General features: G+C 45.7%; 1 protein-coding gene across 1 annotated transcript; it reads right to left on the bottom strand.

Annotated features, from left to right (window-relative positions):
- Positions 1–200: 200 nt before the first annotated feature.
- Positions 201–7,389, bottom strand: LOC308673477 (uncharacterized protein; the record flags this gene model as incomplete). The annotated part of the gene is made up of 7 exons (XM_081337171.1): positions 201–2,014; positions 2,368–2,396; positions 2,480–2,504; positions 2,622–2,735; positions 3,657–4,070; positions 5,158–5,484; positions 7,308–7,389. The coding sequence occupies 7 exons, from the start codon at positions 7,387–7,389 to the stop codon at positions 1,821–1,823; spliced, it is 1,185 nt and encodes a 394-aa protein (XP_081193297.1). The 3' UTR covers positions 201–1,820.
- Positions 7,390–18,316: the final 10,927 nt, after the last annotated feature.

Raw genomic sequence — 18,316 nt, 5'->3', positions numbered from 1 at the left:
GGTGTGACCACAAACACGTTTGACGTGCAAAACAGATCTTCCTTGCCGTTCAAAAAGTGAACTTGGCACCTGTAATAAACCTCCTTTTATTCTTATTTAAGAATGATCATTTTTTTCGGAGACCTTTCTCTAGCTGGTTACAACTTCTCACCTACCCAACCTTCATACTCTGAGAACTGTCTCCATTAGAGCTTCTGCAGATGAAGACCAGCAGTGGTCATTTCAGATCTTCCTGCCTTCTGGCTGAAAGAAACTTCCATTGTAAGAGACAAGGCTGCCATCTAATGGACCATAAATGGAAAAAAAAATCCAATCAGCTTGCAAAGGTGCCACACGTGGCTTGGCTGCTTCAAAGAAGGATGAGCTTGAAGATCTTAAGGAGTTGTCTTTGCAGGGCATCACAACCCACGTTAACCTATACACCACCTATGGGAGAAGCTTCCTTAAAGGATCCTTTCTTCCGTGCAACAGTTCTACAACTTGGTACATGAAAGAGAATTTTACCCAGGATTTAAAAACAACAGACGCTTAAAACAGAAAAAGAGAAAAGAAAAAGAAAGGAAAGAATAAAAGAAAATGACAAAAAGTAAAAAAAAATATCTAAAGAGACTTCCAATCTACTTTGCAGGAGTTGCAGATATAAGGATCGCTATCTCCGCCTTCCAGATGACATATCCTGGTTGCCTTCTTCCCTTAAACAACTTCTTTTGAACCAACGATTCTTGAAATCACCCATTCATTTTTTTCCATTTTCGGCAAAAAGTCCATAAAGGGTTTCCAATCATTCCATTGTGTTTAGGACAAGGCATGAGGACCACTGCCAGCCAATGCCACAAGCAGCAGGGCTCCCAAGGCTGCTTTTTCCCAAAAGGCAACCGGCCTGTCTTGTTTGCTTGCTTGAAAACGTTTCGCTTCTCATCCAAGAGGCTCCTTCAGTTCATGTCTTCAATGAGAAGCGAAACGTTTTCAAAGAAAAAAAAACCCCACCAAGAAAGTCCAGTTGCCTTTTGGGGGAAAACTGTGACCTGGATGATGGAGAATCTCCATAGACAAACAGCGGGTGGTATTTTTAGCAATGGCACAGGTGTAAAAATGAAAATAAAATAAAACGTGTCAGCTCACCTGGAAAATAAAAATAATAAAATAAAATAATAAAATAAAATAATAAAATAAAATAAAATAAATAATAAAATAATAAAATAAAATAAAATAAAATAAATAAAATAAAATAAAATAAATAATAAAATAATAAAATAAAATAAAATAAAATAAATAAAATAAAATAAAATAAATAATAAAATAATAAAATAAAATAAAATAAAATAAAATAAATAAAATAAAATAAAATAAATAATAAAATAATAAAATAAAATAAAATAAAATAAATAAAATAAAATAAATAATAAAATAATAAAATAAAATAAAATAAAATAAAATAAAAAAAAATAAAATAAAATAAATAATAAAATAATAAAATAAAATAAAATAAAATAAAATAAAATAAAATAAAATAATAAAATAATAAAATAAAATATGGCAGCGCACATGGAAAATGAAATGAAATGAAAATAAAACAAAACATGGCAGCTCTCACGGAATTTGGAGGGAGGAGAAAAGAGATGGGCAGATGTCCAGGAACCAGCTAATTCAAAAGTTTTCTGGCCGAAGTTTCCTCTGAAGACATTTCCACCCACTCAGACCCAGAAGGGTGACATAAACTCTGCAATCCTTCCAAGAATTCTACTTGACTCCAGTTCCTGTTTTGGAGAATTGTCCTTTCCCTCTACTCAATAAACGCACCTTCCAGAAAATCAGGCGCTTCACATGCTGGACTCAGAGGCCAAGGAGGGACCTCTTTTATCCTTCAAAACTTTTGAATAGAGAGCCTGCACACTTCCTCCGGAGTTGCCCTGTGGGAAGGGACAGGCTGCAGACGGGGCTTCTCCGGGATTCGTGACTAGAGAATAAACCATTTCACCGGCAGCCAAGTCGTTGGAAACGGCATACAGAGAACCTGGAAGTCAGAAAAAGGGCAGATAATTTTCATTCTTCATTTAAAGTGAATTTGAAAATTCACTAAGAGGCCCGCTTAGGCGAATGGAAGGCTTAGCCGGTAAACATGCACAACAGGCTAAGATCGATTAGTTTCGAATTTGTTATTTTTAAAAAAAAACCTTTTGATGGGCTTTGCCTGTGTGGTATTAGCTGACGCTTGAGTGCATTGTCAGGAAAGATAAATGCGCTTTGCGAGAATGTATTGAACTCAATGCTGATTATATCCCTTAAGATCCCAAATATTGGGGATGTGATATTAATTTCAAAGCCACCATTTGAAATTAAATGTAATGAAAAGAAGAGTTGACTTACAATCTTCTGCAGCATCTGTAGTCTGGTCCCTAAATAAAAGAGATTATTTTAAAAGCATTTCAGGGTAAGGGGAAAAAATACCATTTCCATTCAATGGTGCAGAAGGCGGTACCTTTGCTGACCTTCCAGTGGCTTTCCTGAAACAAAATACAAAATATACATATTGAATTTTGTTAGATTTCAAATGCTTTTTCCTCTCCCAAAATTGCCAGGTTTCCTTCGATGCCGCGCCTGGTCAGATCACTCCTTCTTACCTTTCGCTTTTTCCTTGCAGCACAGGAACAAAACGATCCCACCCATCAGGAGTGTGGCTGCCGCGATTGCTGCTAGGGAGATCTTGAGTTCGAGTTTTGAGCTTCGTGGCGATGCTTAAAAAAAGAGAAAGGAAAAAAAATCATACTAGAGTAGTCAGAAAGGGGAAAGGGTCACGTCAGGGAAGCTTTTCAGGAAGCATCTTTTCAAATTGCTGACGTGGGAAAGTATCTTAAGCAGAACGCTGCCAAAGAAAACATTTCTAACTCAGGGCTGATCAGGTGGGGTCCTTGGTGCTCTCTGAGCATGGTTGTTTTCTTGCAGACATTTCACGACCCAATTAGGTAACATGATCAGTGCTAGGAGGGAGTGTAGCTTGGGAGGACGAGGAGGAGGAGGAGGACTGTGGGGTCTTTAGTGTTCTCTGAGCTTGGTTTTTTTTTCTTCCAGACATTTCATTACCCAAGTAGGCAACATCATCAGGGCTAGAACAGAGTGCAGTTTACTTTCACCAATGCAAAACCAAAACACCTCCTTGCCCGCAATCAACAGGTAAGCAGGGATTGACATCAAGGTTAACACTGGACCATCAATCAAGGAGTCAACAGCACCCCAGTGAAGGAACTACCAACTCAGACAAACTAGCTAACAGTAAAGAACAGCGTAAACAAGGAACCACAAAGAAGACTCTCACCAGCACTGACAGGACAAGACACTGTATATAAACAGAAAGCAAACCCCACTCCCTCCTAGCACTGATGATGTTCCCTAGTTGGGTCATGAAACGTCTGCAAGAAAACAGCCAAGCTCAGAGAGCACCAAGGACCACTAAGGGATCTTCCTCCTCCTCCTCCTCCTCCTCCTCCTCCTCCTCCTCCTCTGCAAACCCCATTCCCTTCTAGCACTGATGATGTTGTCTAGTTGGGCCATGAAACGTCTGCAAGAAAACACCCAAGCTCAGAGAGCAACGAAGAGCCCTCATAATCAGAATCCACGGGACACGTTTTAATGTTCAGTTCTCACCATCGGAAACTCACCTTTCCTCACGCTCACAGATGTCCTGTGTTGTATTGTCCACGTGTATTTTCTATTATAAGCGGCCACCACACAAACGTAGCTCCCACTGTCGGCCCCGGTGCTGTTGGTGATTATCACGATGTGCGTCTGCTTTTTACGTTGCGCACCTGACGCTTTGGAGGAATCGATTCGTCGGACTCTGAATGCCTCATCAATGCAACAGTTGACATCGTAGGAGAAGTTAAAGTGATTGGCATAGTCTTCATTTGAAGCCGAAAAGAGGCAGGGGCTTGGCTCAGTTTCCTTGAACCAATACACGGCAAATGTGGTTGTGTTCTTTGTCAGTTCAAACTCACAGGAAAGAGTAAAGTTTTCTCTTTCCTCAATGGACACGTTTTCTTCTGATTTCCTACTAATGTTTTCAGAACTCTGTTCTGCCGTGAAAAATGGAAGAAAGGGTTGAGATTAGAGGCGTATTTTTGTCAAGTTGTGAACCCACAACGTTCTTCTCTTTCAGCTGTGGTGCTTTGCACCTTACGGGAAAACAGCACCCCGTTGCTTGGATGCGTTTCCTTCAGTCCCAGGGTCCAATTTTTTGAAAGAAGGAAAGCCCACCGCTGCCTCGCAGGTTTGTGTGATGCCCTGTCTTCTAGCAACCTTAGCAACTTGATATTTGTGGACTTCAGCTCCCAGAATGCTGGCTGAAGAATTCTGCGAATTGAAGTCCACAAGTCATATAGTTGCCAAGATGGAAGACCCCTGTCTTATAGGATATCATTCTTTCTCTGTGGATGGCCTGCGTGTGCAAGTCTGATTTAACTTGAATTTTTTTCATAGCACCCACCAGCAAACTTTCTAGCTCTGGGGTCCTTGGTGATTTTCTTGCAGACGTTTCATTACCCAACTAGGGAACATCAGCGGCAGTAAAGATGGTCACCATCAAGCCACTTGTACATAAACAGAGGTCAAACCCCTCTCCCTTCTAGCACTGATGAGGTTACCTAGTTGGGTCATGAAATGTCTGCAAGAAAATCGCCAGGCTCAGAGAGCACCAAGGACCACACAGTCTTTCTCCTCCTCCACCTCCTCCTCCTCCTCCTCCTCCATACAAACCCCATCCCTTCTAGCACTGATGATGTTACCTAGTTGGGTAATGAAGTGTCTGCAAGAAAATCACCAAGCTTAGAGAGCACCAAGGACCCACAATTGAATTCTGAGCTACAATATTCACTTCTATTCAAGTTCTCTAGTTGGTTCACAAAATGCACCCAACCAAACCTGAATCTCTCAACCAGGTCTGCAGAGTCAAATAAATCAATATTTTTAAATTTTCTCAGCTTTTAATTTCTATTACAGTGAACATCAACCGATATAGCTCGCCTCAGCCATAGCTTTTCAGTCATTTCTAAGAATGCAACCCGGTTCTGAGACCAAAACATTTGAGAATTGCTGATCTAAGCTATCAGAATGACTTTGATTCCAGATAAATACCAAAAAAAAACCACCCCAAAACCTTCTCACCTGCTCGGCTGTTTATTATTGCTATAATAAAGAAATTGAAATTCGTGCAGTTGTCTTTCGAAGTAAATACAGGGATTTCGTTTTCCAGGATCGGGCACCCCATCAGGCTTCTGCAGGCAAAAATTCCCCCAGAGGAGAAATTGCCCAGGTGAAGCCCGTTGTGGCAGTTTTCACACTGCGCCTTATTTTGATTGCAGAACCCCTGCTGAAATATTTGCAGGGAACTTTTCTGCTCTCCAAACCACCAAGCAGTATTGTTTGCCCCCAAGGATTTGTTGCAGTTTTGAGTCACATTTTCAGTTTTATATTGGTAAAAGAAGGTGGCACCTGGGGGAGGAAAAACAGAGATGGATAGAGACGACAACAATAATCAGAATAATAATCAGAATAATAGTTGGAAGGGACCTTGGAGGTTAACCCTGAACTCCTGGCAGTCTCCAGCATATTCCTCCTCCCTCTCCCATAGATGGGTTCAATCAATCAGAATAGAGCTGGAAGGGACCTTGGAGGTCATCTAGTCCAACCCCCTGCTCAGGCAGGAAGCCCTCTACCATTTCAGACAAGTGGCTGTCCAGTCTCCTCTTTAAAACTTCCAGTGTTGGAGCATTCACAGTTTCTGGAGGGAGGTTGTTCCACTGATTAATTGTCCTCACTGCCAGGAAATTCCTCCTTAATTCCAGGTTGCTTCTCTCCTTGACTCCATCCATTGCTTCTTGTTCTGCCTTCTGGTGCTTTGGAAAATAAATTGATGCCCTCCTCAATGGGGCAGCCCCTCAAATACTGGAAGGCTGCTATCATGTCCCCCCTTGTCCTTCTTTTCTCTAGACAGGCCATAGCCAGTCCCTGCCACCTTTCTTTCGTTTCCAGGCCTTGAATCATCTCAGTTGCTCTTCTGTACACTTTTTCCAATAGGGAAATAGGGGCGCGGTGGCTTAGTGGGTTAGGACGCTGAGCTTGTCGATCAGAAGGTTGGCAGTTTGGCGGGTCAAATCCTGAGTGCCGCATAGCAGAGTGAGCGCCTGTTACTCGTCCCAGCTTCTGCCCACCTAGCAGTTCGAGAGCACGGGGGGAGGCTCAGCTAATCTCAATGTACACATGTTGTACTTTGACAATAAAGGTTTATTATTTATTAAAAAAAATGCAAGTAGAAAAATAGGGACCACTACGGTGGGAAGGTAACAGCGTTCCGTGCGTCTTTGGCGTCTAGTCATGCCGGCCTCATGACCACGGAGACGTCCTCGGACAAGCGCCGGCTCTTTGGCTTTGAAACGGAGATGGGCACCGGCCCCTGGAGCGGAAACGACTAGCACGCATGTGCAGGGGAACCTTTACCTTTACACTTTTTCCAAAGTCTCAACATCTTTTTGGGAAATGTGGTGACCAAAACTGGATGCAGGATTCCAGTTAGTGTGGCCTTACTAAGGCTTTACAAAGCAGTTCAAAGGTCAGCTGTGAGTCCAGGAAAACTCCCAATCTGTACCCCACTCCTGAATAAAGAACTGCTACCCCATTGGGAAGTAAAGACAATAAATGCAGGTCGTTCTTGACTTACCACAGTTGGGTTGACTGACCGTTCAAAGTTACAACAGCACCGAAAGAAAGGGACTTATGACGGTTTTTCACACCTACAACCCGTGGCAGCATCCCCAGGGACAATAGACTGAAATTCACACAGACTTGGCAACTGATGAATGTGATGGCTGCAGGGTGGGGGGGAAGGGGGGTCACGTGATCCTCCTTTGCAACCTTCTCACAAGCAAAGTCAAGGGGGGGGAAGGTTGCTAACGTAAGACCTGCACTGATTCACTTCACAATTCTGTGCAAGAAAGGTCACAAAATCAGGCAAAGTTCACTTAACAACTGTCTCGCCGAGCGACAGAAGTTTTGGATTCAATTGTGGTGGTAGGTTGAGGACAACCCTAACTAAATCCAAGCCAGGACCAAACCCCCAAAACTTATCTCCAAAGTAAAGCAAATCTGATAAAACGCAGCCAAGACGCAGGTGGAGAGGCTGCGTCTTCCTCTTGGGCTCGGCTCCCAGCGTTTCCTGTCGATCCCACATCCTGAATTCCACCCCCTGACAAGTTCCCAGCGGGAAAAAGAGGCGCCTTCCAAGGAAACCAAACCAGGAGGCGTGATGAGAGCCATACCTGCGGCTTCTCTGAGCCACAGGAGAGTCAGGAGGCAGCACGGGATCCACACCGCTAAGCGAAACATGTCTTCGTTTCTCATCTTCTTCGTTCGGTTCCCAAAAGTGAGTTGAGCAAAGGAAGAAAGAGGAAGTCCTGCTTTCACTGAAGAGCCAAAAATAGCAGCAAAAGGAAATGCATGAGAGTGCATGAAGCCTACATTCGAGAGTGTTCCACTTTCAAAACCACTGATGGGCTGCAATCGTTACCACACCCAAGTTCTTTAGAAGGCTAGGCCAAGGCTAAGGCTAAGGCTAAGGCTAAGGCTAAGGCTAAGGCTAAGGCTAAGGCTAAGGCTAAGGCTAAAGCTAAGAATAAGAATAAGAATAAGAATAAGAATAAGAATTAGAATAAGAATAAGAATAAGAATTAGAGTAGAGTAAGAATAAGAATAACAGAGTTGGAAGGGACCTTGGAGGTCATCTAGTCCAACCCCCTGCTCAGGCAGGAAACCCTATACCATTTCAGACAAATGGCTATCCAATCTCTTCTTAAAAACTTCCAGTGTTGGAGCACCCACAACTTCTGGAGGCAAGCAGTTCCACTGGTTAATTGGTCTCACTGTCAGGAAATGTCTCCTTCGTTCTAGGTTGCTTTTTCTCCTGGATGAGTTTCCATCCGTTGCTTCTTGTCTTGCCTTCAGGTGCTTTGGAAAAATAGGTTGTCCCCCTCTTCTCTGTGGCAGCCTCTCAAATATTGGAAGACTGCTATCATGTCACCCCTAGTCTTCTTTTCATTAGAATGGAAGTCAGAGCCATTGTTTACTATGATGATGATGTGGAGGAGGAGGAGGAGGAGGAGGAGAAGGACTGTGGGATCCTTAGTGCCCTCTAAGCTTGGTTGTTTCTTTGCAGACGTTTCATTATCCAATTAGGTAACATCATCGATGCCAGAAGGGAGGGGGGGGTTACTCTCTGTCATTGGAGGTACCTTCCTGTTAACACATAACATTTACTTTGCGTTGTTTAAAATCGAAATGCACCTTCTGGTGACTCTAGTGCCAAGGACATTACTCATATGAGCCACTAGAGGGCGCAGCAACATTTCTGCCCTTCCTCTTGTAAAAGGATTTGGAGAATTAAAGTCAGCCTTGCAATTAGATTAGGGAAATACGAAATATTGTGTGCAGAAAACAAGCCTGCTGGGATGGCTAAATTGACTTCCTTGGTCAACAAAAAGAAAATATCTACTTTTTTATTGGGACTGGAAACCGCTTCAGGACTTTTTTCTTCTTGTTTTCTTTTGACAAAATTGAACTTATTATTTATGGTTTTTAAATAAAAACGTTATTACATTTCAAAAAAAATATAAAACACAAAAAGCAAAGGAAAAAAAGAGAAAAGGTAACAAATGAATTAGGGAACACAAGTGACAACAGAAAGAGCTACAAAGGAAAAGGAACTTTGAATTTTCTTTGATGATTAGGAACAAAAACAGTGGTTAAAACATGAGTTATGTTGTAATCATAGAGTAAGAGACAAATTTACGATTGTACTTATAACTTGTAAAAAAGAATGGAAGCCACTTCTTGGTGTGTGTGTGCGTGTGTGTGTGTGTGTTCTTATCTGTTTCTTTTCCCTTTTTCCCTTTGTTGCATTGTTAGCTTTCTCTTCGATGTCTTTTCCTTATTTTAAATTAGTTTGTATCATGTATCTTTCATTTTAAAAACTACTTAATAAAAATTATAACCTCTCACACACACACACACACACACACACACACAAACACAAAAAGCAGAAAACAAACCTGTGCATTTCCCAGCATCTTAGGAATTTTTTGGGGTGTCAGCTTTGATGGTTGATCAGCTCATTGTGGCTGATAAAAAAAAAGACTTTATGGCTTAGTGCAGGGATAGGCAACCTCAGCTCTTTTATGATTCATGGACTTCAATTCCCAGAATTCCTGAGCCAGCTATGCTGGCTCAGGAATTCTGGGAGTTGAAGTCCATGAGTCATAAAAGAGCCGAGGTTGCCTACCCCTGGCTTAGTGCATTCCTGAATTTAACCCAGTGTTTTTCAAACTTGGCAACCTGAAGAGGTTGTGGACTTCAACTCCCAGAATTCCCCAGCCAGTCGAGAAGCTGAAATCCTCACCTCTTCAAGTTGCCAGGCTGAAGAAACATTGCTCTAGACCAGGGGTAGGCAACCTTGTCTCTTTTATGATGCCATGGACTTCAACTCCCAGAATTCCTGAGTCAGCTGTTCTGGCTCAGGAATTCTGGGAGTTGAAGTCCACGAGCCACAAAAGAGCCAAGGTTGCCTACCCCTGCTCTAGACTGTCCTAGAACTAAAAACATTCAATTTGAAAGCAAGTTCAGCTGATTCCATCTAGGAACTGGGCAGAAGTCTGCAGCATTTACATATTTTCCACCTTCTTTTGTTTGAGGTTCGGCTGGCTTTGAATGTAAAATGATGCTGTTCAACTCACAGGCCCACATTTGCATTTTCCCCTGCAATTCACGCAGGAAGGGCTGGGGTGATTTGCATGGTTTTCCGCTGCCCTTGCCGGGCGAGGGAGGGAACAGGGCGAAGTGAGCGAGGGGGTTGCAGACCCCTTCAGGGTTGCCATTAATGAGAATTGGGGTGGGTTTGATGGTATGTATGTGAGAATGACCTTGGGTGACAGGAGGAAGAGCTGCAGAGGAGGCAATGGACAGAGAAGAGGCGGCTAAGCCCCCCACCCCAAGAGAAAGGAGCGTGGGAAGCATCTTAGAAGGGACCCCCACACACACTAGTTTTCCACAGAGTAAAAGGAAAGGGAGAGGGACATACTTGCAGATTTACAAGATTCTGTTAATGTGACTGGACAAGTAGGATAATTGGGCTTGGCCAGAGATTGTCAAGCATCCACTGTTGGTTCTCTTTAGTTTCCTGGTACAACAGGAGAGGGTCCAAGCCAAGATCAAAGTGGCAATATAGTGTTCAGATGCCATACACACCCCTGGAGATGACCAGGTACATCTAGAAGATATGGCCCAAAAACGGAAGATGGCGAGAAGGAAGGACTGCTTAGTACAGTATTTTTCAACCTTGGTAACTTGAAGAAGTGTGGACTTCAGCTCCCAGAATTCCCCACCTACCATCCATCCTTCCTTCCTTCCTTTCCTCCCTCCTTCCCCTTCCTTTCTTCCTTCCTTCCTCCCTCCCTCCCTTCCTTCCTCCCTCCTTCCCCTTCCTTCCTTCCTTCCTCCCTCCCTCCCTTCTCTCCCTTCTTTTCTTTTTTCTTTTCTTCTATTTCCCTCCTCCCTCTCCTTCTTTCCCTCCTCCCTTCCCTTCTCTTCTTTTTCCAATTTCGACCTGATGAACAGGACAAACCCATCCCATGACTACAAGCCCAGGTTCTAACCAGGTTAAAGCCTGTTAATGGCCATAGCCGTACAGCCAAAGTAGAATTGGTCTCTGAGGGGGGAAAGAGACTTCCTATCCTTAGGATCTGAGCTGGGGGCCGGCCAGGTCCTCCAGCCTGGTCACAAGCCAAATTGTCAACTCTGCAAATGAGGACATTTGATCTGATGAATGGCTTCAGCCATCCAGCAAGGCCAGCAAAGTACAGTAAGCAAATGAGTGTGCTGGGAAGCTGTAAAAAAAAAGAATATATATATATATTCGGTTCCCTGGGATATTTTGCATCTCTTCTGGAAGGCAGGATGCAGAACCAGCCTGGGGGACCCCCGTCCTCAGGGAAACCGTCTCTCCTAGAAAGGGAGAGGCAGCCATCGGCGATGCTTAAAGACCTGATCTTAAGATGGTTCCTGGAAACCCAGATTGATCTCCTGTTGCAAGGTGGCAGCTTACCAGACTGGTTCCATGGATTCCTGTCTAGACAGTAAGCAAACAAACCCTTTTCTATTCGAGAGGAAGCAGAATTTCAGTCCTTTGCATCTCTCTTCTGAAGCAGGCGACGTGGCTTGGAAGCCACACGTCCTGTACTTTCAGATTATGTGAACGGCCACCAGCATTCTCTTTTGCTTAATGTTTTCTCCATGTTTACCTTCAAAGCCTCTTTTATGTTTTAAAAAAATGACTCTTTGCCAAAATTCTTCTCTTGTATCAGGGAAACCGAGTCGCTGCTGGAAAACAGAAAGTTTGGCTGCTTCCTGATCAGGCTGAACGAAAGAGCCTTCGGCTACATCCTTTCCTACCGGTAGGTCCCTGCCGTTTCCCTTCTCTCAGGGGCGGGAAAAGTCACCGTTCCTGGTGCGGATCTCCCTCTTCCCAAATCCCCGTTGGCCTTGGTCTCTTTCTTCACGCTTTGCGACCCTGAACTCAGTCCCCGAGTGGCCGTGAAGACGGACTGTTGGGCTCTCTCTAGGTCCGTGTTTAGCTCTGTGGCAGGAATGCAGGCAGGATCCCAGGCAGAGGAATCTGGGATTAGACATCCCGGGGTCGAAGAAAGTAACCGGGGCCAGGCAGATTCTAGGGGATCCTTTCTGGGCTGAAAGCCACTAAGCCACGTGGGAAGGAGGCTTTGCATTACACGCTGTGGGAAGGGATGGAGGGAGGAAAAAGGGAAGGAAAGGAAAAGAGAGAAAAAGATAAGAGAGAAAGCACCTGGGCAGGCAAGAGAGAGAGGCAAATGAAAGGCGGAGCCCAAATGGGCCACGGAAGGAACGATGGCATCAACTGGATGACCTGGAATTAGCTGGAAATTCAACTCGGCTTCCCTGGGAAATCTACACGACTCTTTTCTTTGGAAAGTGAGACTGGAGAGTGAAGAAGAGACGTGGGAGAGCTGTCATCCTCAGATGGCCTTCTTTTTGACTTGCAGAGGGAAGGATCGGTGCCGCCATTTTGTCATCAGCTGCCACTGCAGTGGCCAATACGTCGTAACCGGAGACACTCGGACGCATCCGAATTTGGCTGAACTGATCAGCTATTACCAGAGGTCTGAAATTCAGCCTTTTGGAGAGAGCCTCACATCGGCCTGTCCCAAGGTGGGTTGCGCTGCTGAGCCACAGAGATTATGTCAGTTATCATCCGCCTGTTCTGCTGCACGTAGCTAAGCATTCCTGTCCTCCCACTCAACCTGTTCTAAAGGCTTGCAATCCGCCTTCCTTGAGGCCTCCTCAGATAGTCAGGGACAAGAATTTCAGCATCATTTTAGCATCAAGGAGCTAAACGTGGACCTTTGGAACGGCCACTGATGTACAATCGCTGTGGCCTTCAAGAGTTTTATTTTTAAAGTTTGGGATGACATTTTGGGTCCAGGGTCTCCGGGCTGCCCAAAGAACATGAACTAGGAAGTGATCTAGAACCTTACATGCATTTCTAAATGAACGGTTAATTGCCCAGCATGCTGTATCTTCTCCATGTTCTTCCATTTTCATAGCTGGAGGAGAAAAGCATATATGATGAAATATCTTCAGATCGAAGTCGCTGGGCAGATGCTCCAGCGCTGAGCAGGAGCCGATCTGCCGATCTGCCAGTTACCTGGAGTAAATCCACCAATCAGCCGGGACATCCAAGGATTCCACCTCAAGAAGAGCAGAAGTCTTGTTGCAAAGAACGTCAAAATTCAAAGGTAGGTTTTGGAGAGCGATCTAAACCGTCTTCCTCCAAACTCATGTCCTTCAGACTGTGGGGAGCGGGTGAATCCCTGCTTTGCATGCATGGAAACAGAAAGGCAGAGGAACCCAAAGTTTGGGTCATAGGCAAGGATCTTCATGGACGGCTCACTTTTCGATCAGGGTTACCCTCACCATGCCGATGTAATTCCTGGTGAGATCTTCAGAAGAAGCCAAGTTCAATCATGGCGTTTATCATTCAGTGATGTCCTTTACTGTCACAGGATGCAATATTTGGGGGCACTGGGTTAAAATATCCTCAACCTGCTCCCTCTCCTGAGGCAATTGCAATCCATAGATCATTCTCAACATTCTGACAGGGTGAGAAGCTGCCAAGGGGTAAATGAGATCATTTTCTGAAGGGGAAGGGTAGTAATTAATTATGACCCCTCTGAGGTATGACTTCCAGGGTTGGTTACTGGGACTCTGCAACAGGGAAGGTTTATATTCTGGGTTTTATTTTCCTTGTTAGACTGTGATGGCAAGAAAGAATCCCTAGTCAGAACCTTTTGAGAACTCCATCCAAGAAGATTCTCCTTTGCAATTGTCTTTTTCCTTCTTTGCCTTCCACCAACACAGGAAGATCCAGATGCCGTCCCACCTATACCAGACAGGTCCCATTTGCTGGAGTCCCTGTCTCTGGAGGAAGAGATTGTAGATGAAGGAACCACGTATTCGGCTGTGAAGAAGCCTCCTTTAGACAACAGGAGCTTGGGAAAGTCAAAAGAGGGTTGCAGAAATTTTGGGGACACTAAGGCAAAGGAACCCGAAGGACCGGGCCACGGTCATTCCTCTCCTTGCCGAAGGAAGACAGGAACCATGTTTGGATTGACCAAGCAGTCAGACACACCATTCACCATGAAAGTGAATCCTGCAGAGACAGCTCAGGCAGAACCGATTTATTCTAGGATTACCCTTGACCAACCCAAAAGTTTTTGGATATCTGCTGGGCCCCAGAGTCATCGGTCCGCCTTTCCATCCTCCAAGGAATCAGCTGTCTCTAATTATCCGCCTTCAAAATTATCTTCTACGCTGCTGAAGAAATCCAAACATTTAATGGAGTTCCACGAATCTCCTCTTGGGATCAATCTGAGGTCTACGAGCAGCAGAGAACACGGACAACTCAACCAGCCCAATTCCTGCTTTGAACCCCCAAAGGAACCCACGGAGGAGAAGGTCTTTCAGCTGAAAAACCAGACTTGTACCTTACGGGCGGACAATACATCTAGTACTCAGGAATCTTTCAGGTGGGCCAAAGGTGTCTTCCTTGGTTCAGAAAAGCTTCCTAAGGCTTCTCTGGCCAGGCCCAAAGGGTCTTATGATCAGATCTCCACAAAGTTTGGTCCGTCCTCCAAGATTCACATCAACCCCGAGAGTCCATATGAAAAAATACCTGATCCTTACGCCCAGGGTTCCTCAGCCACAAGCCAAGCCGCAGCTCTGGAGGACCCCTACGAGCAGATCCCCTGCCTGCCTGGGAAAAGAATAGAAGGAAAGGTCCCCCCAAAGGTACTGTAACCTTGAATAGCCCCTCTGCCCCCCCCCAAGTTAAGGGGAAGTGGCTCATAGACAGGAGATTCCTTTCCAAGGGGCAGATAATAGGGGCCAACCCCGAGGATGAGTCTGCTTTGGTTTCAGAGAACTCAGTGAGCAAAGTAGGGGGTGATGGGTACAGTCGATTAAAAGAAAGGGTTACCTAGATTTAATACCCAAAATGCAGGGAGGGGAGGGGAAGGGAGGGAGGGGAGGAGATGGTAGGGCAGGGCAGAAGGAAGGAAGGAAGGAAGGAAGGAAGGAAGGAAGGAAGGAAGGAAGGAAGGAAGGAAGGAAGGAAGGAAGGAAGGAAGGAAGGAAGGAAGGAGAGAAGGAGAGAAGGGAGAAGAGGAGATGGTAGGGTGGGGTGGGGTGGGGTGGAAGGAAGGAAGGGAGGGAGGGGAAGGAAGGAGGAGAGGAGAGGGAGAGAAAAACGAAGGGAAGGGAAGGGGAGATGGATGTATCAGTAGGTGGATGGATGGATGGATGGATGGATGGATAGAATCTCCTGAATTCAACTGAATTTGAACAAAAAAACAAACCCAATACAGCAGGGGTCCTCAACCCCCGGTCCGTGGACCAGTACCGGTCCGTGGCATGCCAGCAACCGGTCCGCACAAACAGGCAGCACACAAAAGCACACACCCTCCGGTCCGCGGAAAAACCTCTCTCCACGGAACCGGTGGTCCCTGGTGCCCAAAAGGTTGGGGGCCTCTGCAGTGCAGCACCCAAGCAAACGGAGAGCCACCTCCAGCCACCGACGTTCCCCGTTTCCAGCTAACAAGGCGTGTGCGGAGCTGCGTCTCCCGGGAAGGGTCTTTCTGACCAGCGCCCCTCTCTTTCCCCGGCAGAGCGAGAAGCCCAGAAGGTTCCTCTTTGCGGAGAAGAAGGCCAAACCCTGAGGGCGCCGATTCGGACGGGGCTCTCCCCAAGGCCGCCACTCAAGAACCAGAGGCAAAGTTGCTACGGAAAACAACCCGCCAGGGATGCCGCAGGCCCCTCCCTACGTTGGACCAAAGCCCCGCCCAGCCTTTGGGTCCCTTCTCCTGCCGGCCTGCGCCCACTCAGCTGCACAGCCCCTTTCAGAGAGCTTGGGGGCTGGACCTTAGGTCAGCTAGAGGGGCAAGGCTGCGAAGAGCGGTGTGGATGGGATGAGGTCGCCAAGGATTGGATGGGTACCGTAGTCCTCGGCTTACGACCACAATTGGCTAAGCGAGACAGTGGTTAACTGAGCTTGGCTCCATTTGATGACCTTTTTTTGCCACGGTTGTTAAGTGAAACATTGCAATTGTTAAGTTAGTATCCCGGTCGTTAAGTGAATCCAGCTTCCCCATTGATTTTGCCAGTCAGAAGGTCCAAAAGGGGGATCACGTGACCCCAAGGGACACTGCGATCCTCATAAACGTGAGTCAGTTGCCATGTGTCCCAATTCTGACCACTTGACTGCAATGGTGATGCTGCAGTGGTCACTAAAGTGTAGGGGAAAAGGCCCTAATTCACTTTCTCCAGTGCCAGTGTAACGTCAGCCACTAAACGAGCAGTTTCAAGTCAAGGACGGCTTGTATGGGTGGGTGAAGTCCCCAAGGATTGTGCAGATGGTCCTTGACCATTCATTGCAATTGCCACAGTGACCTACGATTCGCACTTATGACCTTTGCAAGCGTTCCCACGGTCCCCTGTCCGAATGTGGGTGCTTGGAAAACCAGCATAGATTTTAATGTTGGGTTGCAGCATCAAAATGTGTGACTTTCCCAGCCAGCTTCTGACACGCGAAGTCAATGGGAGGAGCCGGATTCGCTTAGTGACCGTGTGATTCACTTAACAACTGTGGCCACCAAGATCATGAAGTTGAGCAACCGCCTTGCTTAGCAATGGAAATTCTGATCCCCCTCCCCAACTGTGGTCATAAACCAAGGACTATCCTTAAGTGACAAGTCGGGAGGGGAGAAGATTTAGTGGTGAATTTTCCAGGAATTAGGACTCCCATGGTCAGCAGAGTTTCCCCACTGCTCCTTCCCTTAGGATGACTTTTAGACACGGTAAAAGAGGAATTCTCAATTGGCGGTTCTTCTCAGAAGCCAAAATAAACCTTTTTGGATAGCAATTTGTCCTCCGCTCCCCTCCGTTTGCCCCAGTTTACCCCACACTCTTTGCCACGACACTAAACGGAGGTTAATTGGCAGGAAAAGCAGAAAGCAAAAAGAAAGAACCGCTTGCTTTAATAAATAAATCAATAAATCCCTAATGACTTGATTCGTTTCCATCACTGCAGGGTGAACAAAGGGTTATCCAGAAGTCTGATTTCCCCCCCCCCACCGCTTTCATTAGGAAATTGGCTTCCCTGTCCTGTTTTAAGGCTTTGCAAGCAAATTTAATCATCTCGCTTTTGCTGTTATTTACTTCCAACTAAACGGATGCAGGTTTTGGCTGCCAGTTAGCACGTGGGTCCTGTCTGGGGGAAGCGATACTGGCTAAATCGGAGTTTGTCGGCTGGGCCCTTGCATAAAACATGGGAACAGCCACTGTTGTTAGTGCAGGTGGTCCTTGCCTTATGTCCCCAATTGGGACCTGAATTTCACGCTGCTAGCAAGTAAGGCATGTTATGATTTTTTTTTGCCACTTTTTGTTAATAGCAATAGCACTTAAGACTTATATACCGCTTCACAGTGCTTTTACAGCCCTCTCTGGGCGGTTTACAATTGTCAGCATCTTGCGCCCTCCAACAATCTAGGTCCTCATTTACCGACCTCAGAAGGACGGAAGGCTGAGTCGACCTTGAGCCGGTCAGGATCGAACTCCTGGCTGTGGGCAGAGTCAGCCTGCAATCGTGCACTCTAACCACTGGGCCCCCACAGCTTCTAAACAAACCACTGCAGTCGTTAAGTGAATCTTTGCGGTCATTAAGCAAACCTGCCTTCCCCCACTGATTTATCAGAAGCCAGCTGAGAAGGACACAAATCTTTACTTCTCTTCATTTAAGTTTAATTATCCTTAACTTGGGATAAACTAAATTATTGTAACACAGTAGACTGTTCCATTGTCATTTATTGCCTAATCCCATAAATGGCACTACCCTGGAAATTGGGGAGACCGCTGACACACACACCCCTTTTTTTTTTTAAGCCACAGTGACTAAACAGATTTGGCAAATTTGGGGGGAAAAATATGTGAATCTGAACAGCTCTTCTCCCTCAAAAAAACCAACCAACCAATCCCTATCGTCTCTTTGCACGGCTTCTTCTGGGCTAAAAATCAGTGAATAATAATAATAATAACGATAATCGCCACAAGCAACACGTTGGTGTGTTTTTTTTTCTTAGCGCTGCTTCTAATAATTCCTAACCCTTTGTAACAACTGCTGTGTCACCACTGCCTTATTTCTGTCCTGTTTTGACTGGGTTGCCGCACAACGCCCAGAGCCGCTTTCCCTGACACGGGCAGCCAAAATACATCGGATCGACAAAAGCAAAACCAAACGAGCAGAACCTTTTCTTTCAAAAGGCGAACTCGACAAGAAAACTGCCCGAGGTCAGTAAAACCGGCCGAGGTTTTAATTCTGGATCGTTTACAGAAGCCACACGATAGGTAGCCCTTCCAGGAGACTCTGTGGAAACAGCGGTCAGAGAAGATTGTCATCGTGCCCAGTTGGTTAGCCAAGAACCCAAACCGAAAAGAAAATACGAAATGCAGCTGGTTTCGGAGAGAAATCGGGGGCGGCCAACGCTCCCAACCAGGAAGGCCGCCTCGCTGGCTTGCCGGGCTGTGCGTTGGCCAAGGTACAGGTTGTGTTTGTGTTCCCCCACGTTTTCATCCTTGGTGTCCTTTCTTCCGTTTCGTTTCCTTATTGTGTTTGGGTTTTTGGTTTTTTTTGCAA

Source organism: Vipera berus, assembly GCF_964194415.1.
Source record: "Vipera berus genome assembly, chromosome: 12".
In the NCBI taxonomy this organism is placed as follows: Eukaryota; Metazoa; Chordata; class Lepidosauria; order Squamata; family Viperidae; genus Vipera; species Vipera berus.
This window is presented reverse-complemented; position numbering and strand designations above follow the sequence as displayed.